Source organism: Aethalodelphis obliquidens, unplaced genomic scaffold, assembly GCF_003676395.1.
Source record: "Aethalodelphis obliquidens isolate GAN/ISIS:26980383/991018 unplaced genomic scaffold, ASM367639v1 scaffold14, whole genome shotgun sequence".
NCBI classification, from domain to species: Eukaryota; Metazoa; Chordata; class Mammalia; order Artiodactyla; family Delphinidae; genus Aethalodelphis; species Aethalodelphis obliquidens.
The window spans coordinates 2,649,864-2,669,239 of NW_020837958.1; the positions used below are offsets into that span (position 1 = coordinate 2,649,864).

At 40.9% G+C, this 19,376-nt stretch overlaps 1 protein-coding gene across 2 annotated transcripts in view; it reads left to right on the forward strand.

Moving 5' to 3' along the window:
• The first annotated feature begins 657 nt into the window (after positions 1-657).
• Positions 658-19,376, forward strand: part of MTCH2 (mitochondrial carrier 2) — a 39,203-nt gene continuing 20,484 nt past the window's right edge. The window contains exons 1-11 of one of the 2 annotated variants that reach the window (XM_027114714.1): positions 658-889; positions 3,378-3,462; positions 3,611-3,717; positions 10,652-10,678; positions 10,878-10,940; positions 12,815-12,872; positions 13,133-13,184; positions 13,623-13,682; positions 15,076-15,169; positions 16,134-16,181; positions 17,114-17,181. In XM_027114714.1, coding sequence (XP_026970515.1) covers positions 803-889; positions 3,378-3,462; positions 3,611-3,717; positions 10,652-10,678; positions 10,878-10,940; positions 12,815-12,872; positions 13,133-13,184; positions 13,623-13,682; positions 15,076-15,169; positions 16,134-16,181; positions 17,114-17,181 — 749 coding nt within the window. In that variant the 5' untranslated portion in view covers positions 658-802. The remainder of the gene's footprint in view (positions 890-3,377; positions 3,463-3,610; positions 3,718-10,651; positions 10,679-10,877; positions 10,941-12,814; positions 12,873-13,132; positions 13,185-13,622; positions 13,683-15,075; positions 15,170-16,133; positions 16,182-17,113; positions 17,182-19,376) is intronic. The other variant, XM_027114715.1, reaches the window with a different exon arrangement.

Sequence of the window (19,376 nt, forward strand, 5' to 3'; positions counted from 1 at the left end):
AACCTGTAGCCTGGTAATCACTTAAGTAATTTTTCATTTATGCAATAAATATTTATTGAGCACTTAGTATGTGCCAGGCACTGAACATACAAGGAACAAAGGCTGTCCCGGCTCCTGGATTCACGGGGTTTACATTCTGGTGGAGGAAACAAAAAGATAAATTTCAGACAATGATAAATGTTGCAAGACTATGGAGTAGGAAATAAAGGGGAGGTAAGTTTAAATAGACGTCAGAGAAGGCGTTTCTGAGAAGTTAACATTAACTGAATGAATGAGTACATGTATAGCAACCCCCGATGGATTCATTTTTCAAACTTATCTAGTTTTGCTGGCCATTAGATTGTTTATGATTCTGATGGTGAATACTCTTTGGAGCTTATGTTGCTGATGCCAAAAGGGCAAGGGCAGAAGCGAAGAACATGGACGAATCCTTTCCAATTCATTCCACTCCTGTGACCTTGCCTTTGCCGTCAGGGTCACTCCCCACCGCCACGCCCATTCTTCTGCCCCCGGATGCTTCCAGCCTGCGCAAGCGCAGGAGAAACTGCTGTTCCTAGTGGAGGGCGCGGATTCCACCCCAAAACGCATGCGCCCCGGGCTCGCAAGCCCCGCCCCGACCTCTGCGCCCGCTCGCGAGCCCTTGCCAATTCTCGGGGCGGGGACTGCGCGGGGAGACGCGCGCCGGTGCGTGCGTGCTCCCGGGCCGCGGGCGGGCCAGTGAAGCTGGCGGCCCTGGCACGTGATCCCGGGTCGGCGTGGTAGCTTGGTGGCTCCGTCTGTCTGTCCGTCCGCGGGTGCCATCATGGCGGACGCGGCCAGTCAGGTGCTCCTGGGCTCCGGTCTCACCATCCTGTCCCAGCCGCTCATGTACGTGAAGGTGCTCATCCAGGTATGAGTCGTCGCCTTTCCCTTCCTCGCCCGGCGCCCTGTTCGGTCGCCGCTGCCCAAGGCGCCTGAGAACCGGCTCCAACCTTCAGGGCCTTCAGTCTCCTGAGATGCTGCTCCTTCTTTGCTGCCCGCCCCTTCCTTCCCGGCAGGGACGACTTCCACCGCCCGCTGAGCTCCCACTGCCCGTGGGCCTTCCCGAGGTCTCGCCTCCCAGCCAAGCCGTGAGGCCCGCTCCTTTCCTGGTATCCGGCTGCCGCCCTGCCCTGCCCTGCCCTGCCTGATGGCTCCCCTGAACTTTGTTTTCTCTTCCCTGAGGTTGATCCTGGCTGGGCGCCGCCAAGGGCTTCCCAACCTTTCTTTCTCCGCTGCTCTGAAATGAGCATCCTTCTCTCCGCCCCGGCCCCAAACGCAAGACGTGAAATCTGTTGAAGACAAATTTGAAATTCGAGGGGAGCCAACACCTTATTAGCTTTTGTTTTCTCTTCTTTTGTTGCTGTTACTACTGCTCTTCTGTTCTGAGATTTAGCACCAGATACCCAGAGAAACACAAGGAGTTCATTCAGAAGTGATAATCAAGCGGTTGATGAGTCACATTTCGGAAGGATCCACTGAACCCTCTTCAGCAGCAGCCCATGTGGCTCATGACAGTGAAAAGTCACGTGTCAGAGTGATGTGAAATCAGTTCAGTTGAAAGTTTTATCGAGTTTAAGTATATATGTTAGTTTCTAATATACTGTGAAATAATTCTTAAATGGTATTTTATATTCACAGGCAAGTTTGCCCGGTTTTAGCTGACTATAGACCATTAGGTAGTATTGTTCAGTTGCCTTTCTGAATTTCCCTGTGACGGGCAGGTCATTCATTTTTTTAACTTTTGTTGAGAGTTGACGTAATTACGTCATGCATAGTACCAAGGATAGAACCCCTGTCCTCACCATCTGCCTTTCTGTCAGAAATATGCAAGACACTAGGGAAGGCCTCATTTCTTATTTTTGAGTTAATGATACTAATCTATATTATGTGTTGCTGAGTTGACCCTTGTGGATTCAGAACCTATATGTAAAAAACTATTGTAAAATAAGTTGTTTAAAGTAAGAACGAAGGGAATTCCCTGGAGGTTCAGTGGTTAGGTAGGACTCCACACTTTCACTGCTGAAGGCCCAGGTTTAATCCCTCATCTGGGAACTAAGATCCCCGCAAGCCACTAGAGGCGGCCAAAAAATAAAAGAAAGAAAGAACAAAATCTTTGAAATGTATTGTGACATCTAAAACAGAATTGGCACATTTGCAGCTAGATAATATCTGAGGTAAAAGCATTTTTCAGTAAATCTGATACAAGCCCATTACTCAGTCCTTATCCAGGAGACAAGATTTTCTAATGACATTCAGAGCTCTTGCCTCAACAACTCCTTAATCCTTATTGCACAACATGCTTGTGTTGCCAAGTGTCTCAGGGGTTTTGGTGAAATTCCCAAATACTCAGTTTTAAAAATAATTGCACAGTGACACTTTCAGGAGTTCTTTAATTGAACAGGTTGAGAATCACAGCAGGAGAGTCAAAACCATGGCCGACAACGTTCATTCTCTCAAGTATCCCTTTGGCACTAAAGAGTCTGAATATATTGTAGAAATAAAATGATGACATTAATTCTAAAATGACTCGTTAGATTGTTCATGACAGTCTGCTCCTTTAACATGGACTTACTAGCTTGTAATTATTTCCCAAATGAATTATCCCCAGCTGTATCTGCATTTGCCTTTTGAGTGGTTTGTTTTGCTAGCCAAATATGAAGCTGTTGCTGGCTTAGTCTTCTCACTTTGTCCGGATATTAAAAATGTGCTTGATTTTCTTTAGAAAATATTTTTGAGCGTCCTCAGTAAACTGTAGCTTTGTTAACACAAAAATTCCCTTATTCTATTTTTAGATTGATGCCAGTCTATCTTAGCTACATGGTTTACTTTGTAGAATTTGAACCAAAAGAAAACTTGGAGTTTATTGAAACCAGTCTTTTTTTTTTCTTTTTCTTTTTCTTTTTTTTTTTTTTTTTTTTTGCGGTACGTGGGCCTCTCAGTGTTGTGGCCTCTCCTGTTGTGGAGCACAGGCTCCGGACGCGCAGGCTCAGTGGCCATGGCTCACAGGCCCAGCCGCTCCGCGGCATGTGGGATCCTCCCGGACCGGGGCACGAACCCGTGTCCACCACATCAGCAGGCGGACTCTCAACCACTGCGCTACCAGGGGAGCCTGTAACCAGTCTTAAACAAGTGACAAAATTAAAAACAAAACAAAAAAAACATACCAGAACTGACAAGGATGATACTTCATCACTGTCTTGGAAAATATACACTGCATTTTAACTTGTGTTAAAAATTATAACTCTAAAAAAAATATATATATATATAACTCTAAATTTGTTCTTTATTCAAGACCTTGCAACTCAGGCATTCCTGGGAATGTTGCTTAGTATTGATTTAGTCTCTTGTTTTTAAAGGTGGGATATGAGCCTCTTCCTCCAACAATAGGACGAAATATTTTTGGGCGGCAAGTTTGTCAGCTTCCAGGTCTCTTTTGTTATGGTAAGTGTCTTTGATTTATTTGGAATTGGAGGACATTGAAGGGTGTGATAGGAGTTACTGAAAGAATATATAGTAAGCATGTTTCCTTGAAATTTCTGTGTAACCATTACTTTCAACTAGAATGTAAATCTCCTACTTGTGTTCTTAGCTCAGCACATTGCGAGCATCGATGGGAAGCGTGGGTTGTTCACAGGCTTAACTCCAAGACTGTGTTCAGGGGTCCTTGGAACTGTGGTCCATGGTAAAGTTTTACAGGTAAGAAGAAAATCAGTCCATCTTCCCATAGATTTAGATAACCTTTTCTTTTTTTTTAACATCTTTATTGGAGTATAATTGCTTTACAATGGTGTGTTAGTTTCTGCTTTATAACAAAGTGAATCGGCTATACATATACATATGTTCCCATATCTCCTCCCTCTTGGGTCTCCCTTCCATCCTCCCTATCCCACCTCTCTAGGTGGTCACAAAGCATTGAGCTAGATAACCTTTTTTTTTTTTTTAATTTATTTATTTATTTTTGGCTGCATTGGGTCTTAGTTGCTGTGCATGGGCTTTTCTCTAGTTGCGGCGAGTGGGGACTAGTCTTCATTGTGGTGTGTGGGCTTCTCATCGCCGTGGCTTCTCTTGTTGTGGAGCACGGGCTCTAGGCGCACGGGCTTCAGTAGTTGTGGCTTGCAGGCTCTAGAGTGCAGGCTCAGTAGTTGTGGCGCATGGGCTTAGTTGATCTACGGCACGTGGGACCTTCCCGGACCAGGGCTTGAACCCGTGTCCCCTACGTTGGCAGGCGGATTCTCAACCACTGCACCACCAGAGAAGCCGTAGATAATCTTTTACGTACAATTTGATCAAGAGCAGTTTCAAAGATATACGTCTTTACATCCATGGCCTTTCTTCCTCTTGAAAAACATTTACTTGAAATACCTGTTCTTAATTCTTTCCTGGGAAGCAAGGAGAATTTGTATAAAATGAAGTAATTGATTTTGATCTACACAAGCTTCTTCCTCTGGACCAGTTGTTCTGAGCAGAAATTAAGTACACTCATTTGAGCTCCTGTGTAGCTCATATTATTTCTTTGGAGGAGGAAGGAAGCTGGTTAAAACATACATTTCTTTCTCATGTTATTTTCCTCTTATTCCTAGTGTTACTCCTAGTAAATGTTTTCTGTTACAAATTTATTTTTTTTAAACTTAACAAGATAAACGTTAAAGTAGGATAGTGTTTAATTGTGACTGTTTATTTCAGTAGTACTCAGTACAGGGAATTCCCTGGCGGTGCAGTGGTTAGGATTCCACACTTCCACTGCAGAGGGCATGGGTTCGATCCCTGGTCAGGGTACTGAGATCCCACAGTCTGCAAGGCTTGGCCAAAAAAAAAAAAAAAACCACTGCCGATAATAATTGGTACAATCCTCCATGTATATTTTAAGGCTTTAATGTTGGCCCAATTCTACTTTTTTATCATTTGATGAGCAAGTCGTGGTGTTGTTAATCAGTTTCATGATCTGATTGGCTTAGGTTTTAAATTCTCTTCAGACTTTGTTGAATTGAGTTGGGGAGGTTTTCCAGTTAGTTCCTCACATGGAAGCAGCGTTTTGGGTGGCCCGTGGGTCACAGTGATGGAGTTTTAATGGGCCGATGTTTTTGGTGGATTGATTACTACTCTTTTCCAGCCACACTGTACTTTGGCTCAGTGGAAGCGTTCCTGTTACCTAAATGAGGTTTAGATTTTCATGTGGGAAAGTAGTTGTCATCTAGTTCAAAGAGGTTTATGTATAGACCAAGAGTGAAATTACTGCTTGAGATCAAGTTAAGGAAAAGTAAGACAAACTTGAGGTAACCAAGTACCTGAATTAATTGTTTCACATGTAGCCCGATGAAATAGAACAGGGTATTGGTACTATAGTTAGTATCAAAAGCAACTAATACAATCAAGAAGAAAGACCAATTCAGGTCTTTCTGAACAAGAAAGAGTTCTGTATATCTGAACAAGAATTAAATTGAAATGTGTTCAGAATAATGTAGAAGAGACAGGTTGAAAATTTTATTAATGGAGTGAAAACCAAAGTCTAGAAATGAGTGAGGATTTTTAAAAACTCCTGAAACTGTTAGAATTAATTCTGGCCAAAGACCTGGAATTTGACCAAAAACCATCATTTCGCTTAATCATGTTGTTTGTTCTCTTTCCTCTGATTTTATTTTTAAAATGTAATTCTTTTCGTAAAAGACAGTGTTCTCTATTTTTTAAATCTGGTTATGACTAGGAGGTCAGTTGTCTGGTTCTTGTATTTCACCTAGCCCATCTTCTATTTCTGAAATATCCCACAAGTACTATTTCCTCTTGCAGTGCAGTCTGAGCTCTGGCAGCTTCGTGTTCTCTTCTCCAGAAGAATAAAGCATCTTCTCTCTTGCTTGGTTTAGAAACAGTCAGATGCAAAAGGAAAAGTGAGGTGGTTTCAGCTATTCAGACTTAGCACCAATTCTCTGTTCTTTGTACAGTGAAGAAAAGCATCTTGCCCTAATTTGGTATTAGACCTGCTTTTTCCGTGAAAAAGCCCTGAGGCTTTTTCCATAGCCTTAGTCCTAAGCTATGTTTTATGTTTTTTGGTTTTTTTAAATTTATTTATTTTACTTTTGTCTGCGTTGGGTCTTTTGGCTGCACACGGGTTTTCTCTAGTTGCAGCGAGCAGGGGCTACTCTTCGTTGCGATGCGCAAGCTTCTCATCGTGGTGGCTTCTCTTGTTGCAGAGCACCAGCTCTAGGTGCGCAGGCTTCAGTAGTTGTGGTGCGCAGGCTTCAGTAGTTGTGATATGCAGGCTCAGTAGTTGTGGCGCGTGGGCTCAGTAGTTGTGGCTCAGGGGCTGTAGAGCACGGGCTCAGTAGTTGTGGTGCATGGGCTTAGTTGCTCTGCAGCGTGTGGGATCTTCCTGCACTGGGGCTTGAATGTGTGTCCCCTGCTATATGTGTGTATTTAGTAAATAATGTTCTTGGATTTGGATCATCGTGTTTTCATTGTCATTTGTCTCTAAGTATTTTTTGATTTCTTCAGTGATCTCTTGGTTATTTAGTAATGTATTGTTTAGCCTCCATGTGTTTGTGTTTTTTACGATATTTTTCCCTGTAATTGATTTCTAACCTCATAGCATTGTGGTCAGAAGAGATGCTTGATATGATTTCAACTTTCTTAAATTTACTGAGGCTTAATTTGTGACCCAAGATGTGATCTATCCTGGAGAATGTTCCACGTGCACTTGAGAAGAAAGTGTAATCTGTTGTTTTTGGATGGAATGTCCTATAAATATCAATTAAATCTATCTGGTCTATTGTGTCATTTAAAGCTTCTGTTTCCTTATTAATTTTCTATTTGGATGATCTGTCCATTGGTGTAAATGAGGTGTTGAAGTCCCCCACTATTATTGTGTTAACTGTCGGTTTCCTCTTTTATAGGTGTTAGCAGTTGCCTTATTTATTGAGTTGCTCCTGTGTTGGGTGCATATATATTTGTAATTGTTATATCTTTTTCTTGGATTGATCCCTTGATCATTATGTGGTTTCCTTCCTTGCCTCTTGTAACATTCTTTATTTTAAAGTCTATTTTATCTGATATGGGTATTGCTACTCCAGCTTTCTTTTTTTTTTTTTTTTTTTTTTTTTTGCGCAGTACACGAGCCTCTCACTGTTGTGGCCTCTCCCGTTGCGGAGCACAGGCTCCGGATGCGCAGGCTCAGCGGCCATGGCTCGCAGGCCCAGCCGCTCCGCGGCATGTGGGATCTTCCCGGACCAGGGCGTGAACCCGTGTCCCCTGCATCGGCAGGCAGACTTTCAACCACTGTGCCACCAGGGAAGCCCCCCAGCTTTCTTTTGATTTCCATTTGTATGCAATATCTTTCTCCATCCCCTCACTTTCAGTCTGTATGTGTCCCTAGATCTGAAGTGGGTCTCTTGTAGACAGCATATATATACAGGTCTTGTTTTTGTATCCATTCAGCCAGTCTGTGTCTTTTGGTTGGAGCATTTAATCCATTTACATTTAAGGTAATTATCAATATATATGTTCCTATTACCATTTTCTTAATTGTTTTGGGTTTGTTTTCATAGGTCCTTTTCTTCTCTTGTGTTTCCCAGTTAGAGAAGTTCCTTTTTAGCATTTGTTGTAGAGCTGGTTTGGTGGTGCTGAATCCTCTTAGCTTTTGCTTGTCTGTAAAGCTTTTGATTTCTCCATCGAATCTGAATGAGATCCTTGCTGGGTAGAGTAATCTTGGTTGTAGGTTCTTCCCTTTCATCACTTTAAATATGTCATGCCACTCCCTTCTGGCTTGTAGAGTTTCTGCCGAGAAATCAGCTGTTAACCTTATGGGAGTTCCTTTGTATGTTATTTGTCATGTTTCCTCATTCTATGAGGCCACCATCACCCTGATACCAAAACCAGACAAAGAAACTACAAAAAAAGAAAATTACAGACCAATATCACTGATGAATACAGATGCAAAAATCCTCAACAAAAACTAGCAAACAGAATCCAACAACACATTAAAAGGATCATACACCATAATCAAGTGGGATTTATCCCAGGGATGCAAGGATTCTTCAATATACGCAAATCAAGCAATGTGGTACACCATATTAACAAACTGAAGAATAAAAACCATATGATCATCTCAATAGATGGAGAAAAAGCTTTTGACAAAATTCCAACACCCATTTATGATAAAACCTCTCCAGAAAGCGGGCATAGAGGGAACCTACCTCAACATAATAAAGGCCATATACAACAAACCCATAGCAAACATCATTCTCAATGGTGAAAAACTGAAAGCATTTCCTCTAAGATCAGGAACAAGACAAGGATATCCACTCTCACCACTGCTGTTCAATATAGATTTGGAAGTCCTAGCCACAGCCGTCAGAGAAGAAAAAGAAAGAAAAGGAATACAAATTGGAGAAGAAGAAGTAAAACTGTCACTGTTTGCAGATGACATGGTACTATACTTAGAGAATCCTAAGGATGCCACCAGAAAACTACTAGAGCTAATCAACGAATTTGGTAAAGTTGCAGGATACAAAATTAATGCACAGAAATCTCTTGCATTCCTATACACTAATGTTGAAAAATCTGAAACAGAAATTAAGGAAACACTCCCATTTACCACTGTAACAAAAAGAATAAAATACCTAGGAATAAACCTACCTAGGGAGACAAAAGTCCTGTATGCAGAAAACTATAAGACACTGATGAAGGAAATTAAAGATGATACAAACAGATGGAGAGATATACCATGTTCTTGGACTGGAAGAATCAATATTGTGAAAATGACTATGCTACCCAAAGCAATCTACAGTTTCAGTGCCATCCCTATCAAATTACCAATGGCATTTTTTACAGAACTAGAACAAAAAATCTTAAAATTTGTATGGAGACACAAAAGACCCCGAATAGCCAAAGCAGTCTTGAGGGAAAAAAATGGAGCTGTAGGAATCAGACTCCCTGACTTCAGACTATACTACAAAGCTACAGTAATGAAGACAATGTGGTATGGGCACAAAAACAGAAATAGATCAATGGAACAAGATAGAAAGCCCAGAGATAAACCCACGCACTTATGGTCAACTAATCTATGACAAAGGAGGCAAGGATATACAATGGAGAAAAGACCGTCTCTTCAATAAGTGATGCTGGGAAAACTGGACAGATACATGTAAAATAATGAAATTAGAATACTCCCTAACACCATACACAAAAATAAATAAAATGGATTCGAGACCTAAATGTAAGACAGGACACTATAGAACTCTTAGAGGAAAACATAGGCAGAACACTCTTTGACATAAATCACAGCAAGATCTTTTTTGATCCATCTCCTGGAGTAATGGAAATAAAAACAGAAATAAACAGATGGGACCTAATGAAACTTAAAATCTTTTGCAAAGCAAAGGAAACTACAAACAACGAAAAGACAACCCTCAGAATGGGAGAAAATATTTGCAAACGAAGCAGCGTACAAGGGATTACCCTCCAAAATATATAAACAGCTCATGCAGCTCAATATTAAAAAAAAAACCCAATCCAAAAATTGGCAGAAGACCTCAATAGGCATTTCTCCAAAGAAGACATACAGATGGCCAAGAAGCACAGGAAAAACTGCTCAACATCACTAATTATTAGAGAAATGCAAATCAAAACTACAATGAGGTATCACCTCACACCGGTTAGAATGGGCATCATGAGAAAAATCTACGAAGAACAAATGCTGGAGAGGGTGTGGAGAAAAGGGAACCCTCTTGCACTGTTGGTGGGAATGTAAAGTGATACAGCCACTAGGGAGAACAGTATGGAGCTTCCTTAAAAAAAACTAAAAATAGAATTACCATATGACCCAGCAATCCCAGTACTGGGCGTATACCCAGAGAAAACCATAATTCAAAAAGACACATGCACCCCAATGTTCATTGCAGCACTATTTACAATAGCCAGGTCATGGAAGAAACCTAAATGCCCATCGATAGACGAATGGATAAAGATGATGTGGTACATATATACAATGGAATATTACTCAGCCATAAAAAGGAACGAAATTGGGTCATTTTTAGAGACATGGACGAATCTAGAAACTGTCATATAGAGTGAAGCCAGAAAGGAAAACAAATATCATACATTAACGCGTAAATGTGGAACCTAGAAAAATGGTACAGATGAACCAGTTTGCAGGGCAGAATTTGAGACACAGATGTAGAGAACAAACTTATGGACACCAAGGAGGAAATGAGGCGGGGCCGGGGGTGTGGTGGTGTGATGAATTGGGAGATTGGGATTGACATATATATATACTAGTATGTATAAAATGGATAACTAAAGAACCTGCTGTATAAAAATAAATAAATGAAATTCAGAAATTCAAATAAATAAATAAAAATAATGTTCTTGGATTTTTGCTTTGCTTTGTTTTCCTTTTTCTTCTTTTAGATAAGCACTTTTATGAGCTGACCAATCAGTATGTTAAATTTAGCAACAAGATCATCTTAGAGACACTTATTTCCAAGTGTTAATTAGAAGTAGAAATTAATTGGAGATGTACAACCAAAAAAATCAACTATTTTAATTTCTGCCAATCAGTAGAGTTTTCATTTTATGTTCTGTCTCAATAACACTATGATAGTCCTAATCATCCTTTCTTTTCTTTTCTCTTCCTTTGTAGCATTACCAGGAGTGTGACAAGGCTGAGGTATGTTGGAGCCAGTTTCTATGCATGAGTCCATTTTCCCTGCAAGCTACTGTTGCTCTCTGGTCCTCTTTAGGAAAAGGGACAAGCAGTCAGCTTTCCTTTCATCATAAGAGAGTGTTGGCATACAGGATGGCCACCAGTTTGAACAGTTCTATTTAAAACCATCAACATATCTATCTACTTTCATTTTGATTTCTAGGAGTCAGGATCTGGAAATGTACTGAAAGAAGTTTCATCTTCCTTTGACCGAGTTATCAAGGAGGTAAGGTGATTATGATTTCTCTAAATCAGAGCGAGCTGGCAGTTGTGGAATCAGGATCATCAGGCCTGTATGTTCAGTGTCTGTTCCAAACAAAATTAAACTTTCAATTTAATATGGGCTTTACTGCATGTAGAACATAAAGAGAGAAAAAAGCATTGCTTGCTGTTTGGAATTTCAAGGAAACAATTTGCCCACTCATCTTTAAAATTGAAGAGGTACTGAAACCTCTTATAATAGAGTTGGAAATCTCTGGCCCAAAAGTATTAAAATAGTGGCCAGGGCCTTTGTGTGTTGGATATTATATATCCAGAAATGCTTTTACAACATTATTCTGACTTTGAGATGTCCTTATCGTCCATTTCCCACTCCTGTCTTCTGCCATTGGAGTTTGTTGCATGCCTGACTTAATAATACTCTTTTATTTCTAGTCTTTACATTATCTAATTGTCTATAGAGACGTCACAATTTTTCATTGAAAACTGCCTTCTAAAGTATATATCACTGAACAAACATCGCTATAGGCCAAGATGTCAGATGAGTCAACTTTGTTTTTTGTAAATTTTCATGAAGGGATTTTATTTAAAAGTAGAGATGCATGTATTACTATGTGTTTTATATTTTCTTAACTTTATTTAGTTAATCGTAAGGCTCTTAGAACTACCATTAGAGTAGGGGTGAGATCTCTTAACTAAATGAAGGTAATGTTTAAATGCAAAAACGAACGACGGACCTGCTATATTTACAGCCTACCTCCAAGTATTGTGATTGAATTTTTTACTAACCTCTTTACAGAGTCCTAGACAAGAAAGATAAGCTAGGGTAAATATAGAGCTCTAAGATACTGCACAGTTACGGGGCTGTGGTCGAAAAACAGATGAATGTCGTTGTGTTCTCCTTGAGACGTTGATATAGACTAAATAGAGCCTGACATTTGTCTAGTGTAGATATCAGAGTATCAGAGTCTCTAAAATCACTCACAATGAGAGAGCAACTTAATAGTCTAAATACCGGCCTCATAATTGTTTGTTTGTTTGTTTGTTTGAATTTATATTTTTATTTATTTATTTTTGGCTGCGTTGGGTCTTCGTTGCTGCGCGTGGGCTTTCTCTAGTTGCAGCGAGCAGGGGCTACTCTTCGTTGTGCACAGGCTTCTCATTGCAGTGGCTTCTCTTGTTGTGGAGCACGGGCTCTAGGCGCTCAGGCTTCAGTAGTTGTGGCATGTGGGCTCTGTAGTTGTGGCTTGCAGGCTGTAGAGCGCAGGCTCAGTAGTTGTGGTGCATGGGTTTAGTTGCTCCACAGCATGTGGGATCTTCCCAGACCAGGGCTCGAACCCGTGTCCCCTGCATTGGCAGGTGGATTCTTAACCACTGCGCCACCAGGGAAGCCCCAAGCCTCTTAGTTTTATTCCAGCTAGGTTACTGTTTGCTGGTGACTTTCCCTGTTTCTTTTTTTTTTTTTTTTTTTTTGGCCACACCATGCAGCATGTGGGATCTTAGTTCCCGACCAGGGATCGAACCTGCACCCCATGCATTGGAAGCGCGGAGTCTTAACCACTGGACCTCCAGGGAAGTCCTTTTCCCTGTTTCTTTGCTTTTGTTTTTCTCATCTGTAAATTTGAGAAGATAACAGAAACGTGCTTTGCAGAGAAATTTTGAGAAGTAACTATAACAGTATTGAAATCCATGAGTGAAAGCTGTGCTAGAATGATAGTGTATTATATTGCATCCCATTCAGGCTACTCTTCCTGACTCCAGGAAGGGCGGGAGTGCTCTGTCACTCACTCTCTTATTCTACAGTGTCCACCCACATGACTTCTCTCAGGAATTTGAGTGTCATTTATTTAGATTTCACAAGTGTGTGTTGATTCTTTCTAGACAACTCGAGAGATGATGGCTCGTTCTGCTGCTACTCTCATCACACATCCCTTCCATGGTATGTTTGCAGTTGATAACTGAAATCTGAATTTTTATCTTTCTTTTATATCACCGTCTCTCCTGACTACTTAGATAGGTTGACATGGGAGTTCACTAAAGTACCTTGCCTGTGTGTTTTCTGTTTGCTTGTTTTGGCTTTTATCCAATTTATCCAGATAGCAAAGTGTCTTTAGGTGGGAAAACCTTTTTTTTTTTTTCCCCAGGGCTATTAAAATTTATCTCGATGTAGCTTAAAAATCTTTTCTCTGTGTTCTATAGTGATCACTCTGAGATCTATGGTACAATTCATTGGCAGAGAATCCAAGTACTGGTAAGTGTTTCTGTTTTCAAGTATTCAGGGAGATCTGTTGAAGCCAAAGTATTAGAATAATAATACTTTACACTTTTATGATGCCTTAGAGCTTATAAAACAAATTCATGTATCTTATATCATTTGATCTACACACAAAAAAAACAGTAAAATCGAAGAAAAAGGCCCAGACAGGTTTAGGAGCCTCCCAGGACCTCAGGGTAAGTTGCAGGACCACTGAAGCCAGAATTCACCCTGACTGCCTGTGACCACACCCTTAGGTATTAATATCTCCACTTCTATCTCTAAATGCAACCGTCTTTGCAGAGTGAGGGTGGTAGAAAAGGGAGCAGGGGTGGAGGTATAAGTTTCACCTTGTCAGAAGTGGTAATTGAATATTTTTTTTAATAGCTCCAAAATAATCTTAATGTATTTTATGTTTCTTTCTTCTGAACCTAGTGGACTTTGTGACTCCATAGCAACTATCTATCGGGAAGAGGGCATCCTAGGATTTTTTGCGTGAGTAAATTACTGATTTGTGCATGTGATTTTTGTGTGAGTAGAAAGCTTTGATGAGAACGAGGACATAACTCCTTGTTTAAACCTCAGAGAAAATGTACTCTCTGGGTTTAATTCATGTTAAACTCCATTTAGGCCCATCTGACTTAAATTCTCTTGTAAAGATCCCAAACTTTTGCTCTGCACATCTAAAATGTGTGAAATGAGGGTTTTGGTTTTTTTTTAAATAAATTCATTGAAGTTTCTACCCCTACAGTGAGTTCTCAATTACTATATAGTTGATAAAATGAGGAAAGTTAGTTTTTGAAAAATGGAAAATTATCTAACATGTATCTTCTTTATCCTGAGGGAATACGTTTTTGCACTATATTCATTCCCTTGAATTTACTTTGGAAGAACTTAGGCTACTACCCTTGTTCTTCTGTTAACAACAAAAACCGCATTATTAACTAAATGGTCCTTTTTAATTTTCAGTGTTTCCACATACTTGATTTTATGTTTGAGTATCATAAATACTCTGGGAAATAGGCAAGACAGCTATTATTATTCTCATTTTAGAGATTTAAAAAAAACTGATGCTCTGGGAAGTTCATTTGCTGCCCATCACATAGCTGATAAGTGGTAGAAGTGGCATTTAAACGCTGGTCTTCAGTCTGTGAGGTAATGTTTGTCCCACTCTTCCACACTGCCTCACCTTGGTTAACTAGGCCCTGGAAACATGTTTTTTTTGTGTGTGCTTTTTTTTTTTTTTTTTTTTTTTCTTTTTGCGGTACGCGGGCCTCTCACTGTTGTGGCCTCTCCCGTTGCGGAGCACAGGCTCCGGACGCGCAGGCTCAGCGGCCATGGCTCACGGGCCCAGCCACTCCGCTGCATGTGGGATCTTCTCAGACCGGGGCACGAACCCGTGTCCCCTGCAGCGGCAGGCAGACTCTCAACCACTGTGCCACCAGGGAAGCCCTGGAAACATGTTTTTTGATGCCCTTCACCTGTATCTGTGTTTGGGCCATTCTCATTTTGTAATTTTTCTCATCTTTTGCCCTGCCAAATTTGAATATCAAGTAGTTTAGCAATAATCATATTTAAGTCTCTTCTCCGAAATAGGCACATTTTTTGCCTCCTTGCTTATAGTTATTAATAGTAAGCTGAATCATTGGCCATATCTTAGAGGGGTACAGCTGACCTGCATTTTTTAAATGAGAATAAAAGTCATTAGAGATTAGCCTCAAGAACAGTTATATTAACTAGAATGAATTGGTTAAGTTCTCGTATTCAGTGTCTTTTCAGTTCTCTAGAATGTTTTGAAATTAATTCTTTGAGAAGTGTTTATATTGAGTGAATTATCTTATTGCTGATCACATTTCTTGGTGCTTACTTCTATTTTTTCTTCATGTAGGGGTCTTATTCCTCGCCTCCTAGGTGACATCATTTCTTTGTGGCTCTGTAACTCACTGGCCTACCTCGTCAATACTTATGCACTGGACAGTGGGGTAGGTTGTGCCCTTGAGATGTGCTGGTGCGGACTTCATTGTATCCACCTGGCAGCTAGGTTAGCTTTAAAGTAAGATGGCAGTTGGTGTGCCAGACTCATCATTATATAGCTATATATTAATAGTCAAAATTTTAAAGACTAATGTAGTGCCCTATAGTGTTTACTATAGAGAGATGCACCTAGAAAGTCCCTAGGGTGGGGCAGAGTGAGCCTAAGAGTCTACCTTTCTCCATGCTGCAAGGAGATCACTTCTTTATTGATGCCTAATGTTAGAGGACACCATGAAGCAGGATAGTTTTATAGTATATGCAGGTGTTTCATCTAATCTGAAGTGTTAAGGGGACTCCTGTATTGGGCTTTCTAGAAACCTTAGCCTGGGGGCGGGGTGGGGGGTGAGAATCAGCCTTCCCTAAAAGCAGTGTTTCTCCAGTCTCAGCAGTTGTATACCTCTTTGAACACAGTTAGCCCCAAAGCATGGTGGGAACTAGGACACCCCCAGGCCAGGGGTAGGACTAAAAATCCACGTGCTTGGTTTCTTGAGTACTGAGACTGATCTTCCCCACAGCATCTGGTACACAGCTAGGTGTATACGGAGGGAGTGACTTGTCCCTCAGTATACCGTCAGTGTTGTTTCCAGGGATTGTATCAATATTTCTAGGACATCGGAAAAGGTTACCAATCTCATTTCTGTTGTTTTTGAAATCCTGAGGCTATTATATTTGTTCTAAGCCATCCTAGCCTAATATGAACTTGTCTGTTAATGTTGAACCAAGTTGATCATTTTGATCACTGCCTTTTTATGCTCATAATGTTTTATGTTTTCATCCTCTAAATTAATTTTCAAGTTGTCAAAGAAACTAATAATGCAGAGGTAGAATATATTGATATGGTTGGGGATAATTAACTGTTATATCAGCTTAATTTTCTTACTCGTTCTAATAAAGGCTTTCTTCCTGTTCTAGGTTTCCACCATGAATGAAATGAAGAGTTATTCCCAAGCTGTCACAGGAGTAAGTTTTTAAAAATCCTTTTAGCCTTTTAGGAGTAGGTTGGTTTGTTTGTTTGTTTAATATTTATTTATTTGGCTGTGCCGAGGCTTATTTGTGGCACGTGGGATCTTCGTTGCGGCATGCAGGATCTTTAGTTGCGGCATGTGGGATCTAGTTCCCTAACCAGGGATCAAATCCAGGCCCCTTGTATTGGGAGCGTGGAGTCTTAGCCACTGGACCACCAGGGAAGTCCCTTTTTAGGAGTAGTTTTCTTTTCTTCTCTTCCCTTCTCTTTTTCTTTTCTTTTCAATTTCTTTGTCGTCACTGCTTTAAAGCAACCAGCTGTCTCACAGGAAAGTCTCTCAAATTTATTAATATTTTTCAGAGGTAAGAATAACCCAGAATCCCTGCATCACAGTAACAGTAATAACAAGCCTACATAGTGTGGTGCTGTTCAGCTTTCAGAGGGGTAAGTGGGCACTTCTCATCACAGATCTGCCCCTGCTTCTCACTGTATCGTGCTGAACCTGTATTGGAAACTTCACGCTCTTCAATCATGTGGAGTCTTCCAGTAGTTGACTTTTGAAGTAGTTTCCATTGTCTTTGGAAGGATATTCATGTTGTCTTGTTTTCTTCAGGGCTATTTTGAAATGCTTATTGTATTTAGTTGTATTTACTTTTAAATGATGAAGTTCAGTTTTATTTGAATGTGGGCTCAATCACAGAATAAGAGAAGCCTTCTGGTCTTTGGTTAAAAGGTTGCATGTAGTGGTATGGTAAGAGGAGGAAACATCTGCAGGCTCAAAAAACGTGTAATTTAGTCTCTCCTGGGTTACTGAGAAAGCAAAACCAATGTTGGAGTATTTGACCACAGTGGCACTAAGACTAAGGGAGAAGAATAAAGGAGACTAGGAATGACTTAGTAACTTAGCTGTCTTTTTACTCTTTTACAGTTTTTTGCCAGTATGTTGACGTATCCCTTTGTGCTTGTCTCTAATCTTATGGCTGTCAACAACTGTGGGTAAGTAAGTGCCTTGCGTTTCTTATCTTAGTAGTTGGCTGCCTGTATGCCTGACAGGTAGGGCAGTCCTGGTAGAAATTTGGGGAGGATAGTACAGTTGTTGCTGTTAATAGATTTCCCAAATTTTTCTCTGTCTGCCCCATGTACCAGCAGTCCCATCAATTTGTATTATAAGCAGCCACTTCATATCCTTTTTTGGAACAGAGAAGGGCACAAATAATATTTCTCAAGCATTTATAAATAATATGCACTTGCCAGTAGTGTAGGTTCTTTTCTGAAAAGGGTGGGAAAATTACCAAATTACTCTACTTTCACATTTAAAAAAAAAAAAGAACTTTTTTATTTGTTTTTTGCCACGAGGTGCGGCATGCAGGATCTTAGCTCCCTGACCAGGGATCGAACCCATGCTTCCTGGATTGGTAGCGCAGAGTCTTAACCACTGGACCGCCAGGGAAGTCCCTCCTTTATTTATTTATTTTTTTTTTTGCGGTACGTGGCCTCTCACTGTTGTGGCCTCTCCCGTTGCGGAGCACAGGCTCTGGACACGCAGGCTCAGCGGCCATGGCTCACAGGCCCAGCCGCTCCACAGCATGTGGGATCTTCCCAGACCGGGGCACGAACCCGCGTCCCCTGCATCAGTAGGCGGACTCTCAACCACTGTGCCACCAGGGAAGCCCCCTCCTTTATTTTAAGTCCTTATCCTCTCTTTCGAAGTTACAAAAGGTATGTCAGGGATTGAATGACAACCTGTACCTGTTTTTCCTCGGGGCTTCACGGAGAAAGTGAGTTTTCAAGTAAGAAAAGTAGGAAATTTGGTTGAAAATGGAAAGTTTCTTGACCTTTCATATACTGGCTGGGGAAGGGGTGGGTGTGGTGTTGGACACCACTGATTTCCAGCTTCTAGGCGCCATCTGACTCTACCAGGTTGGACAGAAGTTTTGCCTCTTTTTTTTTAATTAAAAAAAATTTTTTTTAGCCACGCTGCACGGCTTGCAGGATCTCAATTCCCCAACCAGGGATCAAACCCGCAACCCCTGCAGTGGAAGCACGGATTCATTTTTTTTTTTTTTTAATATTTATTGATTAACAAATATTTATTGAGTATATATGGTGTACTGCTATAAAGTGAATGGTGGTTTTTGGGTTTTTTTAAATTTATTTTATTTTCGGCTGTGTTGGGTCTTTGTTGCTGTGCGCGGGCTTTCTCTAGTTGTGGTGAGCGGTGGCTACTCTTCATTGCAGTGCGTGGGCTTCTCATTGCGGTGGCTTCTCTTGTTGCAGAACACGGGCTGTAGGTGCACGGGCTTCAGTAGTTGCAGCACGCGGGCTCAGTAGTTGTGGCACGCGGGGCTCTAGAGTGCAGGCTCAGTAGTTGTGATGCACGGGCTTAGTTGCTCCACAGCATGTGGAATCTTCCTGGACCAGGGCTCAAACCCATGACCCCTGCACTGGCAGGTGGATTCTTAACCACCGCGCCACTGGGGAAGCCCGGAAGCACGGATTCTTAACCACTGGACCGCCAGGGAAGTCCCAGAAGTTTTGCCTCTTGATTTATTTTCAAAACTCTGTTCCTCTGGAGTACCTGCCACAATATGCCATTATACATGTCATTGTTTTCAAACAAGATATCAAATTGATAGCTGTGTGGAGTTTGTTTTGTGATTTGTGGAGCGGCTGCCACATTTCGGCCCAGAGCAGGCTTGAAGGATTAGTTAAGTGTGTTGTTGTTGTCTTTGTTGTTGTTACTATTATTATTTGCAGTTTTTGAGAGAGGAAGTGATAAGGGGTTATACCTGAGTAAGAGCATGTAGCCACCACCATTTCACACCACTGTCCATTGTCAAGTTTGGAGTCTTTTGAATACTACTTAGTTTTAAAATTCCCTTTCCCTGCTTTTTAATCATATAATTACTATGTTCTAGGATTTCATTTGTCCACAAAATTTAAACCTAGATGTTTTAGAAAGTACATAACTGGTTCAAGTTTCTGTTTCTGTTATGTTGATTCAAAACCTAAATGTAAGGGAGGGCGATCCGTTTTGGATGCTCAGTGTTTCCCCTGCTCCAATAGAATTTGTTTCTTCAGAACTAAAATTGCTTCTCAGGGAACTTTCCAGGAAGAATATTTTGACAAAGATTTACTGAGCTCTTGAGAGAATGTTTTATAAATGTTGACTTCAGTAGCTAACCTGTTAT